The sequence below is a fragment of the Sparus aurata genome, chromosome 17 (assembly GCF_900880675.1).
Source record: "Sparus aurata chromosome 17, fSpaAur1.1, whole genome shotgun sequence".
Taxonomy (NCBI): domain Eukaryota; kingdom Metazoa; phylum Chordata; class Actinopteri; order Spariformes; family Sparidae; genus Sparus; species Sparus aurata.
In genome coordinates this window covers 29,024,763-29,044,485 of record NC_044203.1, presented here as the reverse complement: position 1 = coordinate 29,044,485, position 19,723 = coordinate 29,024,763, and the positions used below count along the sequence as shown (strand labels likewise).

At 39.4% G+C, this 19,723-nt stretch overlaps 3 protein-coding genes and 1 pseudogene across 3 annotated transcripts; 3 read left to right on the top strand and 1 right to left on the bottom strand.

Annotated features, from left to right (window-relative positions):
- Positions 1 to 403: 403 nt before the first annotated feature.
- Positions 404 to 13,931, bottom strand: LOC115566789 (lens fiber membrane intrinsic protein-like; annotated as a pseudogene).
- Positions 4,042 to 6,078, top strand: LOC115566786 (free fatty acid receptor 2-like). Its single transcript, XM_030392777.1, is given in 3 exon segments — positions 4,042 to 4,093; positions 4,700 to 4,851; positions 4,854 to 6,078. Coding segments are annotated over 2 exon segments (900 nt in total). The 5' UTR covers positions 4,042 to 4,093; positions 4,700 to 4,706; the 3' UTR covers positions 5,609 to 6,078.
- Positions 8,337 to 9,772, top strand: LOC115566785 (free fatty acid receptor 2-like). Its single transcript, XM_030392776.1, has one exon. It carries the CDS (start codon positions 8,337 to 8,339, stop codon positions 9,255 to 9,257), a length of 921 nt encoding a protein of 306 aa, XP_030248636.1. The 3' UTR covers positions 9,258 to 9,772.
- A 1,859-nt stretch (positions 13,932 to 15,790) lies between the features above and the next one.
- Positions 15,791 to 16,997, top strand: LOC115566787 (free fatty acid receptor 2-like). The gene has a single exon (XM_030392778.1). It carries the CDS (start codon positions 15,791 to 15,793, stop codon positions 16,691 to 16,693), a length of 903 nt encoding a protein of 300 aa, XP_030248638.1. The 3' UTR covers positions 16,694 to 16,997.
- The last annotated feature ends 2,726 nt before the right edge of the window (positions 16,998 to 19,723 follow it).

The following is a 19,723-nucleotide window of genomic DNA, read 5'->3' as shown; positions in this document are numbered from 1 at the left end:
TGTCCCTGGAAAATTGGTTTAGATTTTATTTTTGTGTCTATTAACTTGCTTTGGTTTAGGTTCCGGATGGAGACCGAGGTGTTGAGTTACGTTCTTCTCTCAGTTTTACATATTTTCCTTCCTGATAGGCCTGCCCACCAACCTCCTGGCTCTCTACGCCTTCAGTGTTAAGATCCACTCCAAGCCACTTCCAACAGATATCCTTCTGCTCAACCTGACCGTCTCTGACCTCCTCTTTTTAATTACACTACCGCTCAAGCCATTGTGGGTAATTTTACAACAAAACCACAGGACAAGTTTGGTGCATATGCAAATTCCAAATTTTAATATTTTACGGTAAATTCTCTATTTTTATACAGGAAGTGAAATCCTTTACACCCGTGTGACATAGTTTATGTTTATTCTAATGTGGGCCAGCCACTCTTCTGCACTCATGCTTTCTGTAGGCACACATGTAGAATATACCTGCAAGACAAAACACAGGTGTGCATGTTGGTTTCAATTACCACAAAGGTCATTTCTGTGTGTGTGTGTGTGTGTGTGTGTATAAATATATATTCATTTATACACACATATATACATATATACATATAAAGATATATAGTTGTTAATTTCATAAATACAAAGCTGATGAGAACTTATCAGCTCAATAAATAGTAACAATTTTAGGAAAAAGTGTAAATAAAATGCTAGGAAAAAGAAAGTATGCCTGTATTGTATTGGTGACTTTTTTAATTCCTTTTTTTTTTTTTTGCTGTTTGTGGGCAATTGGTCAAAAAAAAAAAAAGTTAATTACTGCACACTGTGTGAGATGTTTTTTTTCACAAAGTCCCAAGTGCCCACTGTTCTCCCCTTGTTATCTTGTCTCTGTTTATCAGTATTGTTATGGGGCGCCAATTGGAACGTTTTGCACGCTAAACTAGCAACTTCCTGCCACATTTAGCTACAAACCTAATTAAAAAACATATTTTAATTTTAAAATGTTACTTTTGACCAGATTTACAGCAATATTTGTGTACATCGTGACATTTACTTTAAAATCTAAATGTTGAATATAAATCTAAGTGCTAAATTTAAATCTAAATGTTAAATATTAAATCTAAACATTAAATGTTAAATCTAAATATAAATGCTACATATAAATGTTAAATCTAAATATAAATGCTACATATAAATGTTAAATCTAAATCTAAATCTAAATGTTAAATCTAAATGCTAAATGTTAAATCTAAATGTCACGGGTGAAACTAAATATTTAGCTAATATGCAAATTCACACTGCCTGTCACCGAAAAGTTGCTGTAGATACCAAGAATTTACAAAATACTTATAGTATAGTTTATTTCTCCATTCATCTAAAACTCCCAACTGTTACTGCCGTTTTACCCTGAAACTAAATTTAAGCACCAATGAATTTTGTAAGTATTTCATGCAACAAAATTACATCATACATTGCGTAATTACATTGTTAATATCAGGAAATAAAAATGTGAATATTTTGTCTTTTACCCCTCCACAAAGACTTTAAAGATGCAAAAGTCAAAGTAAAGTTTTTGGAGATGAAATAAGATTTCATGTGTGTGAGCTGTAAGAAGATATGAAAAGCATCTAATTGGCTCTTTCCGAGGATTGTTCTGTCTCTCCACACTGAGCATCATTTGCAAGTCACACACATTACATTGTTTTTCCTCCTGGCTTTATTGCTCAAGCATTGAGAAATATAACAACTATGCTCTTGACCTTTCATGGGATCTGGATTGCAAAGTGAGTGACAATCTCAACTGCTGATCAGGTGAAACCTGCAAGTAGACTCCTGAATATCACACACAGTAGTGCCTGTGACAGATTTAAACACAACACAACATGAAGGGCTCCCAGTTCATTCTCTCTTTCTGTAGTCCTTTTTAGATTGAAAAGGCAGCACATTTTCTCCAAGGTGAGGACGGCAATGTGCCGGCCTGTCTTTCTAAAACGGAGACGGAATATTCCTCCTTTTCCAAAAGCCGCCTCTGAGGTAGGCGTAAACATGTGATGTGACATGAAGCTCAAAGTTGGGCTGTGAACAATGACAACGAATTTGACTTAAAAATAAGAGCTTTACATTGCACCCAACTGGAGTTTAGACCTGGGTTCTTAGCGGGGGGCTTTTAATTTGAAAGTAGCGACCGTTAGCTTGCCGACACAACAACGAGCTAACACAACCAAACAGCTACAGAGACCGAGGAGACGCTAGCATCTCCTGGATCTCAGCGGCTGTCCAGTTGCTCATCTTAATGTCTGCGGATGAAATGATGGAGTGACTGCTGTGATCAGCTGTTTCCTGGTTTTAAAACTCCCCGACTGCGGGTCACACAACAGTGGAGGTCATCGACACCTCCGCCCACCTCACGCAGAGGCCAGCACATTGCCGCCTCGTTTTTAGGTAGCAGGTGAGGCGGAAATAAGTGTACCCTCCGAGGCAGAAAATTGGCGGACCTAAACAGACCCCCAATTTGCAGGCCTCTGTCTAAAACCGCGGACTGAGCCGCCAAAAGGACGAGCAAATTGGCGGCTTGGTGCTCTGTCTAAAAACGGCTTGTGTTAACTGATACTAACGTAAATATTGTTGGCAGAAAGGAATCAAATATTCAAGCTGTCCCCAGATAACAGAAAACCGATCTGCTGGGGGCTAAAGGCTGCTATACACTGTCTGTGTGGCTATTCTCTGTTCTTTTGCTGAAACTATCTCAAATCGCTTTCTTGTAATGAGGATGCAAAGGATGATCTTAATTGAATGTCTGTGTGGAAAAATTATTAATCTTAAATGATAACATATCCTCTGAACTTGTGGCCTATGTTGTATTAAAGGGATATTCCAGTGTAACTTTAATCCATGGTCTAACACATCGTGAAACTGTGTTAGACTCCCTCTCGAGAGATCAAGTTAGCAGACCGCTAATTTTCGGGGTTTTATCAACCTCAGAAACGACCGCACGACAACAATACACTGCAGTAAATGGATCCAAATATGAACCGCCACCAAAAACCCACAAATAATGCTCAGAACAGCATCAAACTTCAGCAACAGTACAAATACGGTCTCAGCACATAGTCCGGGGCATTAAAACTCCAGTAGCTTAGCTGGATTTCTACTGAAAAGCTGACTAAATTTACCACTCTTCTGCAGCAGCTTCCTGTTGACGGGAAGTCCTGACGAGTCGATTACCGGGTGCAGTAGAGTTCCGCTGCTCTTGGATGAAAATGTATGATTATGACTCCATGGAAAAGCAATCAAAGTTCATATGTGTCTTACCTGCCAGTTTATAACAGTTATTATCGAGAGCGGTCAGGGAAAAGAACGGAATTGAGCATTTCTAACCGCACTCGGTAATCGTCGCGTCAGGACTTCCCCGACCCGGAAGCTGATGGAGGAGAGTTGAACTCTGTTTTTCGCTTCCCAATAGAAATCCAGCTAAGCTAGCGGAGGTTAGATGTCCAAGACTATGAGCTGAGTCCCTATTTGTACTGTTGCTGAAGTTTGGTGCTGTTCTGAGCATTATTTGTGGCTTTTTGGTGGTGGTTTATATTTGGATCCCTTTACTGCAGTGCATTGTTCTCGTGCGGTTGTTTCTGAGGTTGATAAAACTCCGTAAATTAGCAGTCTGCTAACTTGATCTCTTGAGAGGGAGTCTAACACAGTTTCACAGTGATTTAGACCATGGATAAAATTTACACCGGAATATCCCTTTAAGTAGGCTTGATAAAATCTATATCTTCTAATATCGTGCATCGTGTTTATTCAAGCACAGCGGTCTCATCCTTTATCAACACACTCAAATTAAAAGTAAGAATGATCTTCAGTTTTGCATTTCATTTCATATTTATCAGTTGGTGTTTGCTTGTTGCTCATAATAGGATGAGTCAAGAAATGTGACACATGTGGCTTGATGATGACACGATATGCTCTTTCTCATTTATTACCCGTTGTCTCAGCTCATGAACGAACCGACTCGTTATAACCTGGTCATTTTTGATGAAAGGCACAGCAGGACAACTACCAAAAAGCTCTGGTTGTTCGTTTTTCTTTTTGTATTTTTGGAAACATCTGCATCTGGGTAAGTAAATACCTTATCAATCATGTAGATTTTTTACTACACACTGCAGATCTTTTTTGCTACTGGAATCAAACATCTGGTGTTTGGAATCTGAAATTAAAGATGATTTTTTATTTTTTTTTCCTGTGATCATAGTGATGAAAAGCCATTTTCCTCAATAAATGTTCCCATTCTGATGTAAAAAAAAAAAGAAAAGAAAAGAAAAGGAGGCTGCAAACACAACCGAGGTATCACTAATACAATAAGCATTTGGATTACTTGTAATTTAAAATTTCGAATCAAATACTGCACATTTAACAAATGTTGATGTAAATAATGCCACCAAGGCGAAAAATTCATTTATTATTTAGGGATAGACTAACTATTATTTACCATATTGATGTGGTTTATATTGAGTGTTTAGTGTACTTGCCCTTTGGACTGGCAACTGGTTTTTGCCCTAACTATTGATTGCACAATAAGTGACAGTAGAAAAATGACACCATTGTTGTTTAGATTGGTTGCTATAAACTTCAACAAGCAATTTTGTTAGCACCCGGTCACAAGATGTTCCTGGAAGATGAGATCACATTTTATTTTTGGGTCTGTTTACTTCCTTTGGTTTAGGTTCAGGATGGAGACCGAGGTGTTGAGTGACGTCATTCTCTCAGTTTACATAATTTCCTTCCTGATAGGCCTGCCAGCCAACCTCCTGGCTCTGTACGCCTTCAGTGTTAAGATCCATTCCAAGCCACTTCCAACAGACATCCTTCTGCTCAACTGACCGTCTCTGACCTCCTATTTTTGATCACTCTACCTCTCAAGATGCACAGCGCAGCTTCAGGCATGGAATGGAACCTGCCTGGCTACATGTGCTCCATCACCTCCTTCACCTTCTTCTGTGCAGTCTACACCAGCTCCTTGCTCTTGACAGCAGTCAGTGTGGTTCGCTACATTGGAGTAGCTTTCCCTGTTGCCTATCATCAGCTGCAGAAACCTGTGTATGCATTAGTTACCAGTGCTGTTATTTGGTTAATCTCAGCAGCACACTGCAGCATTATTTTGATCACCTGGCACCATCCAAACCTGGCCCAAAGAAATTCCACTGTGTGCTACGAGAACTTCACAGATAAGCAGTTGAAGGTCCTCCTCCCAGTCCGTTTGGAGGTTTTTGTTGTGCTCTGCCTTATACCTCTTATGATTTGTGTTTACTGCTACCTGCGCTGCATCTTGATCCTGTACAGCCGTCCAAGGATATCGCCAATGCGGAGGCAAAAGGCCATCGGAATGGCCTTGGGGACTCTAGCTGTGTTTCTCATTTGCGTGCTGCCATACAACCTCTCACATTTAGTGGGTTTCATCAAGGGGGAGAGCCCAAGATGGAGGTACTACACCTTGCTGCTAAGCACCTTCAACACCTGCATTGATCCCATCATCTTCTACTTTTCCTCCTCCTCTTTCCACTGCAATAGTGAAAAGTCAATTTTCAGGAAGCGTGCTCCACGAGTACAACAGCAAACTACAAGTTCAACCTAATACCCTGAACACACATACATTTATTGGATCTATATCCAGCTTCGGTGTTTATATCGCACTATATATTGCTGCCATTATATCAGAATGTGCATTGTTAGACAAATTGCTTTGGCAGTGCAGTTTATTTGTAAAACAGTGTCTCACATGTAGATGCTGCTAACCGCTGTGTAACAGAACATCATATTAAGGGTAATCTCTTCCTGCTCAAAGCAACTGAGCTGCTTTCCATCCCAAGCCTTTGTGGGTAATTTTATGACAAAACCACGGGACAAGTTTGGTGCATATGCAAATTCAAAATGTTATTATTTTATGGTAAATTCTCTATTTTTGTACAGGAAGTGATATTCTTTACACCCTTGTGACATCATTCCTTGTTTATTTTAATGTGGGACAGCCACTCTTCTGTACTTATGCATCCTGTAGGAACACTTGTGGAATATAGTTAGCATTTTAATTAATGCAAAGCTTGTGAGGACTTACTATCTTACCATACAGTTACAGCTTTAGGAAAAAGTGTAAATAAAATTTCAGGAAAAAGAAAGCATGATTGTGTCGTATTGGTGATTTTTAATTAGTTTTTTCAAGAATTGCTGTTTGTGGACAATTTATCAAAACATGTAAATAAAAACTATGTGAGGTTTTTTTTTTCTTTCTCAAATGCCACAACGTTAATCTGACAATGTTCAGTAATCACACACACAAAGTACACGTGTGCAGACGATCGAAAAAAGAAAATCCCAACTGTCAAATTTGTTAGTCTGTAAGTATACAATGATATCAGGGGTGCAGGCTGGATTATAAAGTGTCCACTGTTCTCCCCTTGTTATCTTGTCTCTGTTTACCAGTACTGTACACTGTAGATACCAAGGATTAACAAAATACTTATAGTAAAGTTTATTTCTCCTTTTCTCTAAAACTCCCAACTGTTACTGCCTTTTACCCTGAATCTAAATTTGAGTACCAAAGAAGACTGTAAGTATTTCATGCAACAAAATTACGCCATACATTGCATAATTATATGGTTAATACCAGGAAATGAAAGACTTCAAAGATGCAGAAGTCAAAGTAAAGTTTTTGTCAAAAAGGTCCAAGTATTGATGTACAGGAGATGAAATAATATTTCATGTGTGTGAGCTGTAAGAAGATATCAAAAGCATCTAATTGGCTCTCTCCAAGGATTGTTCTGTCTCTCCACACTGAGCATCATTTGCAAGTCACACACATTACATTGTTTTTCCTCTTGTGGCTTTATTGCTCAAACATTGAGAAATATAACAACTATCCTCTTTACCTTTCATGGGGTCTGGATTGCAAAGTGAGTAACTATCTCTGCTGCTGATCAGAGGAAACCTGCTAGTAGACTCCTGAATATCACACACAGTAGCGCCTGTGACAAATTTAAACACAACATGAAGGGGTCCCAGTTTATTCTTTGTTTGTGTGTTAACTGATGCTAAATACTGCTGACAGAAAGGATTCAAATATTCAAGCTGTCCCCAGATATCAGAAAACCGATCTGCTGGGGGCTAAAAGCAGCTATGCTGTGTGGCTATTCTCTGTTCTTTTGCTGAAACTGTCTCAAATCGCTTTCTTGTAATGCGGATGCAAAGGATGACCTTAATTGAATGTCTGTGTGGAAAAATTATTGATCTTAAATGATAACATATCCTCTGAACTTGTGGCCTATGTTGTATAAAGTAGGCTTGATAAAGTCTATATCTTCTAATATTGTGCATCGTGTTTATTTAAGCACAGCGGTCTCATCCTTTATCAACATACTCAAATTAAAAGTAAACATGAGCCTCAGTTTTGCATTTTATTTAATATTTATCAGCTGGTGTGTGCTCGTTGTTCATAATAGGATGAGTAGAGAAATGTGACACACGTGGCTTGACTATGACATGATATGCTCTTTCTGGTTTACCTGTCATATCAGCTCATGAACGAGCCTCCTCATTATAACCTGGTTCTTTTTGACGAAAGGCACAGCAGGACAATCACCACAAAGTTTTGGTTGTTCGTTTTTCACGTTTTGTTTTATTTTTATTTTCAGAAACATATGCATCTAGGTAAGTAAACATGTTTACCTTATCAATCATGTTGATATTATACTACATAATGCAGAACATTTTTGCTACTGGAATTCCTCATCTGGGGTTCTGGAGGTTGAAAGATTACTTTTTAATTGTTCCCTGATCTTAGTGAGGAAAAGCAATTTTCCTAAATAAATGTACCCATTCTACTGTAAAAACATAGAAAAAAAGAAAAAGAAGGATGGTGGAAACACTACTGCAGTATTACTAATACAAAAACGTTTGGATTATTTGTTTGTAATCTAAAATGTGTTGTTTGTATTTCTAAACTAAAATGTCTTTGATCAAAAACTGCGCATATAAATGTTGATGTAAATAATGGCACCAAAGACAATAGTCAATTTGTTATTTTGTGATAGACTGACTATATTTACCATATTTATGTGGTTTGTGCTTGGTGTACTTGCACTTTAAACTTGCAACTGGTTTTTGCCCTAACTATGATTATAAAGTAATTGTTGATTGCACAATGAGTAACCATATAAAAATTGACACCACCATTTTGTTTAGATTGATTTCCCATAAACTTTGTTTTCAACATGCAATTTTGTCGGCCTCCGGGCACAAAATGTCCCTTTGAAATGAGATCAGACTTTATCTTTGTGTCTGTTTACTTTCTTTGGTTTAGGTTCTGGATGGAGACCGAGGTGTTGAGTCATGTTCTTCTCTCAGTTTACATAATATCCTTCCTGATAGGCCTGCCAGCCAACCTCCTGGCTCTCTGCGCCTTCAGTTTTAAGATCCACTCCAAGCCACTTCCAACAGACATCCTTCTGCTCAACCTGACCGTCTCTGACCTCCTCTTTTTGATCACCCTACCTCTCAAGATGCATGAGGCAGCTTCAGGTATGGAATGGAACCTACCTGACTATATGTGCTCCATCACCTCCTTCACCTTCTTCTGCACAATCTACACCAGCTCCTTGCTCTTGACAGCAGTCAGTGTGGTTCGCTATGTTGGAGTAGCTTTCCCTGTTGCATATCGTCAGCTGCAGAAACCTGTGTACGCGTTAGTTACCAGTGCTGTTATTTGGTTGATCTCAGCAGCACACTGCAGCATTATTTTGATCACCATGCACCATCCAGACCTGGCCCAAAGAAATTCCACTGTGTGCTACGAGGACTTTACAGATAAGCAGTTGAAGGTCCTCCTCCCAGTCCGTTTGGAGATTTCCGTTGTGCTCTGCCTTATACCTCTTATGATTTGTGTTTACTGCTACCTGCGCTGCATCTTGATCCTGTACAGCCGTCCCCGGATCTCCCCGATGCAGAAACAAAAGGCCATTGGAATGGCCTTGGGGACTCTAGCTGTGTTTCTCATTTGTGTGCTACCATTCAGTGTTTCTCATTTCGTGGGTTTCTTCCAGGGTGACAGCCCAAAATGGAGGTACTACTCCTTGCTGCTAAGCACTTGCAACACCTGCATTGATCCCATCATCTTCTACTTCTCCTCCTCCTCTTTCCACTGTTATAGTGAAAAGTCCATTTTCAGGAAGCGTGCTCCAGAAGTACAACAGCAAACCGCAAGTTCTAACTTAGACCACACTTCACCTTAAATATATTGGATCTATAGCCAGCATCAATGTTTGTATTGCACCTTATATCACTGACATTATATGACAATGCACATTGTTGGACAAATTGCTTTAAAAGTGCAGTTTCTTTGTAAAACAGTGTCTCACATGTAGATGTTGCTTACCACTGTGTAACAGAACATCATGTTAAGGGTAATCTATTTCTTCTGTGACTGAGCTGCCATAATTTTATGAGAAAACCACGGGACAAGTTTGGTGCATATGTTATTTCCAAATTTTATTATTTTACGGGAAATTCTCTAATTTTGTACAGGAAGTGATATCCTTTACTCATGCATTCTGTAGACACACATAGAATATACCTGCAAGACAAAACACAGGTCAGCTGTAAAGTAGTGTTTGACAACCAGAAAGAGGAACTATTAGTACATGCCTGCGTCATCTGACGTATACCCTTGTACAGATGTGTGAGTTTCACGAGATAGTGAGCATTTTCATTAGTCCAAAGCTGATGAGACTGTACTAACTCATGCTAAACAGTCGTCAATAAAATCATGGGAACATGAAAGTATGACTGTGTTGTACTGATGATTTTATGATTTCTTCTTCAAGAAATAACAGAGCCGTCGGTAAAATAGAGTAATCACATTGAACCTCTTAATGTGAACAAACCTGCAAAGAAGGTCATGAGCAGGGCCACCCAGCCTACTATGTAGGACCAAGAGAAGCGCCAGTCACCAAAGCGCTTGCCCAGGAAGTTCACTGTCACCCCGGTGTAAATGGCCATTGCAAGCAGAACAAAGAAAGTTGGCACAGTGGGCAGAGAGAGGAACATATTAAAATGAATATCCGTAATAAAACTGAATGTTGTCTGACTGAGAAAGTTTCTATGGCAGGCCGTGTGAACTTTGACCGAGGATTACACAATATGCAAATTGACTAAATGGCGATTCAGATACATGTGTCACCATGTGGCTGTGCTCTCCTGACTCACTTGAAACAAAGAACATGGTCCCAGAAGCAAAGGAGCGGTTGAACCTCTCAAAAGCAGAGAAGTGGGCAAAGGAGAGGATTCCTGCGATGATGGCAGCGAAGCATGACATGGCAGAGAGAGTATCATGAAAGCACGAGTGCAGTGGCGTGCACAGACTTTTTGAAGGGCAGGGGCGAAACGAAAACAAATGGCTCATACAGCGCGTTCTTGCCACTGAGGAGAGCACTTTAGCGCACATTTGGCTCCCAAGAGGGCACTTTAGTGCCAATTTATGCCAACCAAGAGGGCAGTTTATCATGTTTTAACCAGCTGGGGGGCAGTTTAGTAAGTTTTGCCAACCAAGCGGGCACTTCAGCACGCGTTTTGGCTCCCAAGAGGTCACTCTAGCACGCGTTTTTGCCAACCAAGCGGGCACTTCAGCACGCGTTTTGGCTCCCAAGAGGTCACTCTAGCACGCGTTTTGGCTCCCAAGAGGGCACTTTAGCGCGCATTTTTCAACAATTGGGCCACGAGAGGGGACAAACCAAACCATGGCCCTAGAGAGATCCATTCATGTTTATAGGTTCTTGAACCTTGCTTTAATTGGTGTACGTTTAGATTAAGATTAATTATAATTAATTAGAAGATAAAGATTAAGAAATAACAAACCACATCCGGTTACTTTTCAAAATAAAACAGTCTGTGTAGACACCAGCACACAAATCTCAAAATAGAGACAAACACAAGCTCTTCTGCTGATCTTTCAGTCGGGAACAATTCGTGTTGTTGTTTTTGATAACACAGACCTATAACTGCGGTCATAAGTGATTATGTGATTATCGCCGGAACTCCTCTGCCTCGTGACGCCAGCTGTCTACCGTACTGCACCATAGCGGACTCAAACCGCAACCGGTGGGGATTGCCGGACGGCGGACCAAAACCGGATAGGAGCCGCAATGCAGCAGACCCGTATCCAGTGGAAATTGGGGGTTAGGGTTAGCCCCCAAGAGATGCACAGGATGTGAGCGAACGTGTATATTTATATATATATATATTAGAGGTGGGAAAAAAAAAACGATATCGCAATATATTGTTGTGCTCTCTGTCTCAATAAATATTCGATATACTGACGGCAAATATCGATATTTTATTACAACACATTATGGATTTACCCCGTTGTCTCCGTCAGTACTTAATCTCTCCTGTCCTGTTTGTGGGGGCGCTAATCCCGTAAATGAGGGTAAAGTAGGCGTAAGCAGCGCCAGTGAAGAAGACGAGTTAACAACAGAAGAAGAACAGATGCAAGAATGGCGGAAAATACGAACAACGACAAACAAATCAAAGACCCACCCGCAAGTTTACACTCGAAAGTGTGGACCCACTTTGGCTTTTACGAGACAAATGACGAATGACAAATGACAGATGACGGGAGAATACTGGTGCGGTCGTTACCGTCAGCAAGGGGGAGCGTTCGTCCATCCGTCCACCGGCTCCTCGTCGTCAGCCGCGGTACTGACGGACGAACGGACGCTTGTCACCGTCAGCCGGGGGGCGCTTTTTTTAATGGCTGCTAACATTGAAAATGAGTTTAGCAGCACAGCGCCGCTGTTCCACCGTCTGGAGAGAACCCTGAGCTGCCTGGACCAATAAAGTGCATGAACATTAACAACATGTCTTATGTAAACCAGGACAGTGCTTTCTGATACTGAAAAGTCAGTAGCAACTTGTTTTATGTAAACTTGGGCCCGTTTTAGTTTAATAATAAAGATAAACAAGATAAGAATAACATAAAAATTAAATGAAATATTGGGCACATTTCAGTATGCAACCAATTATGTGCAGAGTTATGTTCACCCATCCAGTACCTGGGAAGTGGGAACATAAAAGTGCTTTGGGTCAACTTGGACACATCAAGGCAGATTTCATTTATAAAAAAAATAAAATAAAATAAATGCAATAGATGCATAAGACATTTTTCTTTTTCAGTCACATATCGTGATATATCGTTGATGAAATTTCTTGCAATATATTGAATATTGCAGATATCGTGTATCGTGATATCATCATTATCGTGGGCCAAATATCGTCACAGTATCGAATCGTGAGGTACCCGTATTGTCCCACCCCTAATATATATATATATAAAAGTTTTAAGACTCTCTGCCTGTAAATAGCGGTGTTAAAGATGGCTGCTGTGTGAGTCCAGCAGTGCATGGGAACAATCCAAAAAATATCAGTAGTTGGCTTTCTCCACTTTCTAATCATTACTCTCCTCAATAAAAGCTCACATTAAATAAGTCTTATATGTAGGACCTTAACTGAAATGTTTCATATTTCATATTCATATTGAGTTCCATAAAATTCCAAGACTGTCTGCATCACAAATGACTCTATCCTGTGAAATCCTTTAGACTCAACCTTTACAGTAGAGGTCTCTCCCCTCTCACTCCCTGTGCTCCTCTGCCCTGACTCCTACAGGTCAATAGGGGTGATGGAGTGATTATTATTAGTGTATTATTACCATTATCCACTGATGATAATCATACGTGAATGAGCTCAGCTCCTGTTTCATGGTGTGCATCCATGTGTAAAGTGAGAAACACAGCTGATTTTCCAGAAGGAAGCTACCCAAAGATAGTATATGGTAAAAAGAGTGCACACTTAACTCTATAAACAACCAGGGCCTTTACAATGCAGTTCAGACTAACTAGCTAGCTAAGTAGCAGCGTTCTTTTAGAGCTGGAATGTTACTTCTGACTGCAAAACAACAAAGGTGAGACGTGCGCAGAGATTGTCTATAGTGTGCAAGCTAGGTTTTTATTTGTCAAACAGGGAGCACTTAGTTCATTAATTATATGGGACTTTCTGCTGTTGGCTGGGGGCTGGAGCTAACTAATTGTTACTACCAGCAGTGATGAATACTTACTTTCTTAAAAAACTTTCTTATATCCATTCTTTTTCATTCACGTTCTTCTCGTCATGCTGTTCTAGTCGCTCTGTGTACTTCAAGGTGCACACATGCTGCAGGTACCCAGTGCAAGCAAGGTCTCAGGGAAAACGTGGACTGGATTTTTGGTGATGTGGGCGTTCTCTGTATGAACGAGAGGAATGGATTGGATAAGGACGCACTAAAGGGGCTCTCTCTACCTTACATTATGAAGTGAAGGGAAAATCACAGATTTATTATCATAGTTAAGTGAATAATGAGAGGTTATATGATCATTTATTTAAACTCATATTCTGGCCAGTTGATATTGAATTTGTCGGCACTTTTTTGTAAAAAAAATAAAAGTAAAATTATAAACACACCAAATTATTTAGGGGGGCTTAAGAATCTGAATCTTTTTTTCAGTTGTGTTGCTGTTGTTTTGGTCTGCCTGTTTGCCCTTCTCACACCAAATTCTTGTTATTGTACCTCTAAGGTAAAAATATTCATTGCAATCGCAGTAGTATTTCAAATAGGTAGACCTAAACTCTGGTGCATTGTACCTCAGGGAGACATAACAGAAACGTTTTTAAGTGTCCAAGAAAATACTTCCCCACTTACCAATGCTGTCGGTCTGCATGTAGCACTTGCCAGACATGCAGTACCTCCACAGGCCCTGATGGGCAAAGCTGCCAGACAGACGGTACTGCATCCAGTAGTCTGTGGCTGTGGAGACCACCAACAGGATGTTCCCTACGATGGCACAAAATAGGCCCCCTCCCATGAAGCTGTCCATCATGAGTGACACTATAACAGTGGTAAAATCTTTATGCACTGTGCAAAAAGAGAAGGAGAAAGGAGTCAGTGGTGCAAGTAAACTTATAGTAATGATTTTCTTTTTTTTAAATCTTTTTTCTTTGCAGCTTTAGTTTTATTGTTAATTTAAATGAAAATGGTTTAAGGAGACATGAACAGCCTGAAAGGCGAGGACGCAGAAGCAGGACAAGCTACTGCATGTCATGTCAATCTGCTTTGCCACAGGTGTAAATGGGGGCTAGGACACCATGATTTAAGTATCTGATCAAGGAAAGAATTCAATATACATTTCCTGTTTGGACCAACAATCTAACTGTTAGTTCACCTCCTGAAAACATTGTTGAATTTATACCAGCACACTTAACAACAGAGGTAGCTCTGTTTAAACAATTTTCCCCCGGGGATTAATAAAGTATTCTGATTCTGATTCTGATTCTGATTCTTGTAGACTAACTCCATCAGCACCATTTGCAGGTCCTCATGTAAGGGTGATGTTTGAGACAGATGCTTTTAGATGTAGGTGAGTCTGTTTGAATGCATTTAAGTGTTGTTTCTTTACAGTTAGCTGAAACCACACAGCAGAACTCATCATGAGAACTGCAGCTGGCCTGCAGAGTCATCATACCAGCCACAACACAACCAGCTCGTTGCAACATCTCTCTTTGAACAAGTTAAAGTTAAAGTTTTTGTCAACGGGGGCCAAGTATCGATGTGCAGGAAATGAAATAAGATTTCATGTGTGTGAACTATAAGAAGATATCAAAAGCATCTAATAGGCTCTCTCCTAGGATTGTTCTGTCTCTCCACACTGAACATCATTTTCAGCTGGGGGCTAAAAGCAGCTTTACACTGTCTGTGTGGCTATTCTCTGTTCTGTTGCTGAAACTGTCTCAAATCACTTTCTTGTAATGAGGATGCAAAGGATAATCTAAATTGAACGTCTGTGTGGAAGAATGATTCATCTGAAAAAATGACATATGCTCTGAACTTGTGGCCTATGTTGTATATAGTAGGCTTGATAAAATCTTTATCTTCTAATATCGTGCATCGTGTTTATTCAAGCACAGCGGTCTCATCCTTTATCAACACACTCAGATTAAAAGTAAGAATGATCTTAAGTTTTGCATTTCATTTCATATTTATCAGTTGGTGTGTGCTTGTTGCTCATAATAGGATGAGTCAAGAAATGTGACACATGTGGCTTGATGATGACACAATATTTTCTTTCTGGTTTATTACCCGTTGGCTCAGCTCATGAACGAACCTACTCGTTATAACCTGGTCATTTTTGATGAAAGGCACAGCAAGACAATCAGCACAAAGCTTTTTTTTTTCGGAAACATCTGCATCTGGGTAAGTGAATACCTTATCAATCATGTAGATTTTTTACTACACACTGCAGATCTTTTTTGCTACTGGAATCAAACATCTGGGGTTTGGAATCTGAAATTAAACAGGATTTTTTAAAATTTTCCTGTGATCCTACTGATGAAAAGCCATTTTCCTCAATGAATGTACCCATTCTGATGTTAAAAAAAATGGATTATTTGTCATTTAAAATTTCGAATGTCTTTGATCAAATACTGCACATTTAACGCATGTTGATGTAAATAATGGCACCAAGACGAATAATTAATTTGTTACTTAGGGATAGACTAACTATTATTTACCATATTGATGTGGCTTATATTGACTGTTTAGTGTACTTGCCCATTGGACTGGCAACTGGTTTTGCTATAAACTTCAACATGCAATTTTGTTGGCCACCGGTCACAAGATGTTCCTGGAAGATCAGACTTTATTTTTGTGTCTGTTTACTTTCTTTGGTTTAGGTTCAGGATGAAGACCGAGGTGTTGAGTGAAGTTCTTCTCTCAGTTTACATAATTTCCTTCCTGATAGGCCTACCAGCCAACCTCCTGGCTCTGTACGCCTTCAGTGTTAAGATCCACTCCAAGCCACTTCCAACAGACATCCTTCTGCTCAACCTGACCGTCTCTGACCTCCTCTTTTTGATCACTCTACCTCTCAAGATGCACAGCGCCGCTTCAGGCATGGAATGGGACCTGCCTGACTACATGTGCTCCATCACCTCCTTCACCTTCTTCTGCACAATCTACACCAGCTCCTTGCTCTTGACAGCAGTCAGTGTGGTTCGCTACATTGGAGTAGCTTTCCCTGTTGCCTATCATCAGCTGCAGAAACCTGTGTACGCGTTAGTTACCAGTGCTGTTATTTGGTTAATCTCAGCAGCACACTGCAGCATTACATTCATCACCGTGCACCATCCAGACCTGGCCCAAAAAAATTCCACTGTGTGCTATGAGAGCTTCACACATACGCAGTTGAATGTCCTCCTCGCAGTCCGTTTGGAGATGTTTGTTGTGCTCTGCCTTATACCTCTTGTGATTTGTGTTTACTGCTACCTGCGCTGCATCTTGATCCTGTACAGCCGTCCAAGGATATCGCCAATGCAGAAGCAAAAGGCCATCGGAATGGCCTTGGGGACTCTAGCTGTGTTTCTCATTTGTGTGCTGCCATACAACCTCTCACATTTAGTGGGTTTCATCGAGGGGGAGAGCCCAAAATGGAGGTACTACGCCTTGCTGATAAGCACCTTCAACACCTGCATTGATCCCATCATCTTCTACTTTTCCTCCTCCTCTTTCCACTGCAATAGTGAAAAGTCCTTTTTCAGGAAGCGTGCTCCAGAAGTACAACAGCAAACTACAAGTTCAACCTAATACCCTGAACACACATAAATATATTGGATCTATATCCAGATTCAGTATTTATATTGCACTATATATTGCTGCCATTATATCAGAATGTGCACTGTTAGACAAATTGCTTTGGCAGTGCAGTTTATTTGTAAAACAGTGTCTCACATGTAGATGTTGCTAACTGCTATGTAACAGAACATCATATCAAAGGTAATCTCTTCCTGCTCAAAGCGACTGAGCTGCTTTCCATCCCAAGCCATTGTGGGTAATTTTATGACAAAACCACGGGACAAGTTTGGTGCATATGCAAATTCAAAATGTTATTATTTTATGGTGAATTCTCTATTTTTGTACAGGAAGTGATATTCTTTACACCCATGTGACATCATTTCTTGTCACAGCCACTCTTCTGTACTTATGCATTCTGTAGGCACAAATATAGGATATAGTTGGCATTTTAATTAATGCAAAGCTTATGAGGACTTACTATCTCACCATATAGTTAAAGCTTTAGGAAAAAGTGTAAATAAAATTTCAGGAAAAAGAAAGTATGATTGTGTCGTATTGGTGATTTTTAATTAGTTTTTTCAAGAATTGCTGTTTGTGGACAATTTATCAAAACATATAAATAAAAACTATGTGAGGTTTTTTTTTTCTTTCTCAAATGCCACAACGTTAATCTGACAATGTTCAGTAATCACACACACAAAGTACACGTGTGCAGACGATCGAAAAAGAAAATCCCAACTGTCAAATTTGTTAGTCTGTTAGTATACAATGATATCAGGGGTGCAGGCTGGATTATAAAGTGTCCAGTGTTCTCCCCTTGTTACCTTGTCTCTGTTTACCAGTACTGTACACTGTAGATACCAAGGATTAACAAAATACTTATGGTAAAGTTTATTTCTCCTTTTCTCTAAAACTCCCAAATGTTACTGCCTTTTACTCTGAAACTAAATTTGAGTACCAAAGAAGACTGTAAGTATTTCATGCAACAAAATTACGCCATACATTGCATAATTACATGGTTAATACCAGGAAATGAAAGACTTCAAAGATGCAGAAGTCAAAGTAAAGTTTTTGTCAAAAAGGTCCAAGTATTGATGTACAGGAGATGAAATAATATTTCATGTGTGTGAGCTGTAAGAAGATATCAAAAGCATCTAATTGGCTCTCTCCAAGGATTGTTCTGTCTCTCCACACTGAGCATCATTTGCAAGTCACACACATTATATTGTTTTTCCTCTTGTGGCTTTATTGCTCAAATATTGAGAAATATAACAACTATGCTCTTTACCTTTCATGGGGTCTGGATTGCAAAGTGAGCAACTATCTCTGCTGCTGATCAGAGAAAACCTGCTAGTAGACTCCTGAATATCACACACAGTAGTGCCTGTGACAAATTTAAACACAACATGAAGGGGTCCCAGTTTATTCTTTGTTTGTGTGTTAACTGATGCTAAATACTGCTGACAGAAAGGAATCAAATATTCGAGCTGTCCCCAGATAACAGAAAACCGATCTGCTGTGTTGCTATTCTCTGTTCTTTTGCTGAAACTGTCTCAAATCGCTTTCTTGTAATGCGGATGCAAAAGATGATCTTAATTGAACACCTGTGTGGAAAAATTATTAATCTTAAATGATAACATATGCTCTGAACTTGTGGCCTATAAAGTAGGCTTGATAAAATCTATATCTTCTAATATCGTGCATCGTGTTTATTCAAGCACAGCGGTCTCATCCTTTATCAACCCACTCACATTAAAAGTAAAAATGATCTTCAGTTTTGCATTTCATTTAATATTTATCAGTTGGTGTGTGCAAGGGGTGGGCGATACTGCAAATTTTGTTATCGATCCGATACCAAGTTATTACAGGGCCAGTATTGCCGATGCCGATACTGATACCGATTTTACCTGAAAATTCCTGATCATTGAATGATTTTGTACTTTTGCCTTTAATTAGCTGATCATGATTATGATGATAATAAAACACAGGACAAAGATTTTAGCCAAATAAGAAAATAATATTTAACATCACACAAACTTTGTGACGAAATACAAGTGATTTGCTGGACTTATAGAAAAAAAACTACAACAAAAATTTCGATCTCATCACGCTAGTATCAATACGATACCAATACTCACCTTTGTATCGATTCTATTGATATTTGGATCGATCTGCCCACCCCTAGTGTGTGCTTGTCGCTCATGACAGGATGAGTGGACAAATGTGCCACACGTGGCTTGACTATGACATGATATGATCTTTCAGGTTTACCTGTCATATCAGCTCATGAACGAGCCTCCTCGTTATAACCTGGTTCTTTTTGATGAAAGGCACAGCAGGACAATCACCAAAAAGCTTTGGTTGTTCGTTTTTTTGGAAACATACACATCTAGGTAAGTAAACATGTTTACCTTATCAATCATGTTGATATTATACTACATATTGCAGATCCTTTTGCTACTGGAATTCCTTATCTGGGGTTTGGAAACTGAGGTTAAAAGATTACTTTTTAATGGTTACCTGATCTTGGTCTTAAAGCCATTTTCCTAAATAAATGTACCCATTCTACTGTAAAAACAAAGAAAAAGAAGGATGGTGGAAACACCACTGTGGTATTACCGATACAAAAACATTCAGATTTTTTGTTTGTAGGCTAAAATTTGTGTTTGTATTTCTAAACTAAAATGTCTTTGATCAAAAACTGCGCATTTAAATGTCGATGTAAATAATGGCACCAAAGTCACTAATTAATTTGTTATTTTGTGAAAGACTGACTATATTTACCATATTTATGTGGTTTGTGCTTGGTGTACCTGCACTTTAAACTTGCAACTGGTTTTTGCCCTAACTATTTTTATAAAGTAATTGTTGATTGCACAATGAGTAACCATAGAAAAATGACACCATCATTATTTAGATTGGTTCCCTATGAACTTTGTTTTCGACATGCAATTTTGTCGGCCCCCGGGCACAAAATGTCCCTTTGAAATGAGATCAGACTTTATTTTTGTGTCTGTTTGCTTTCTTTGGTTTAGGTTCAGG

Excerpts from the sequence above, each read along its gene's own strand:
- LOC115566787 (XM_030392778.1), top strand. The coding sequence starts at position 15,791 with ATGAAGACCGAGGTGTTGAGTGAAGTTCTTCTCTCAGTTTACATAATT.
- LOC115566785 (XM_030392776.1), top strand. The coding sequence starts at position 8,337 with ATGGAGACCGAGGTGTTGAGTCATGTTCTTCTCTCAGTTTACATAATA.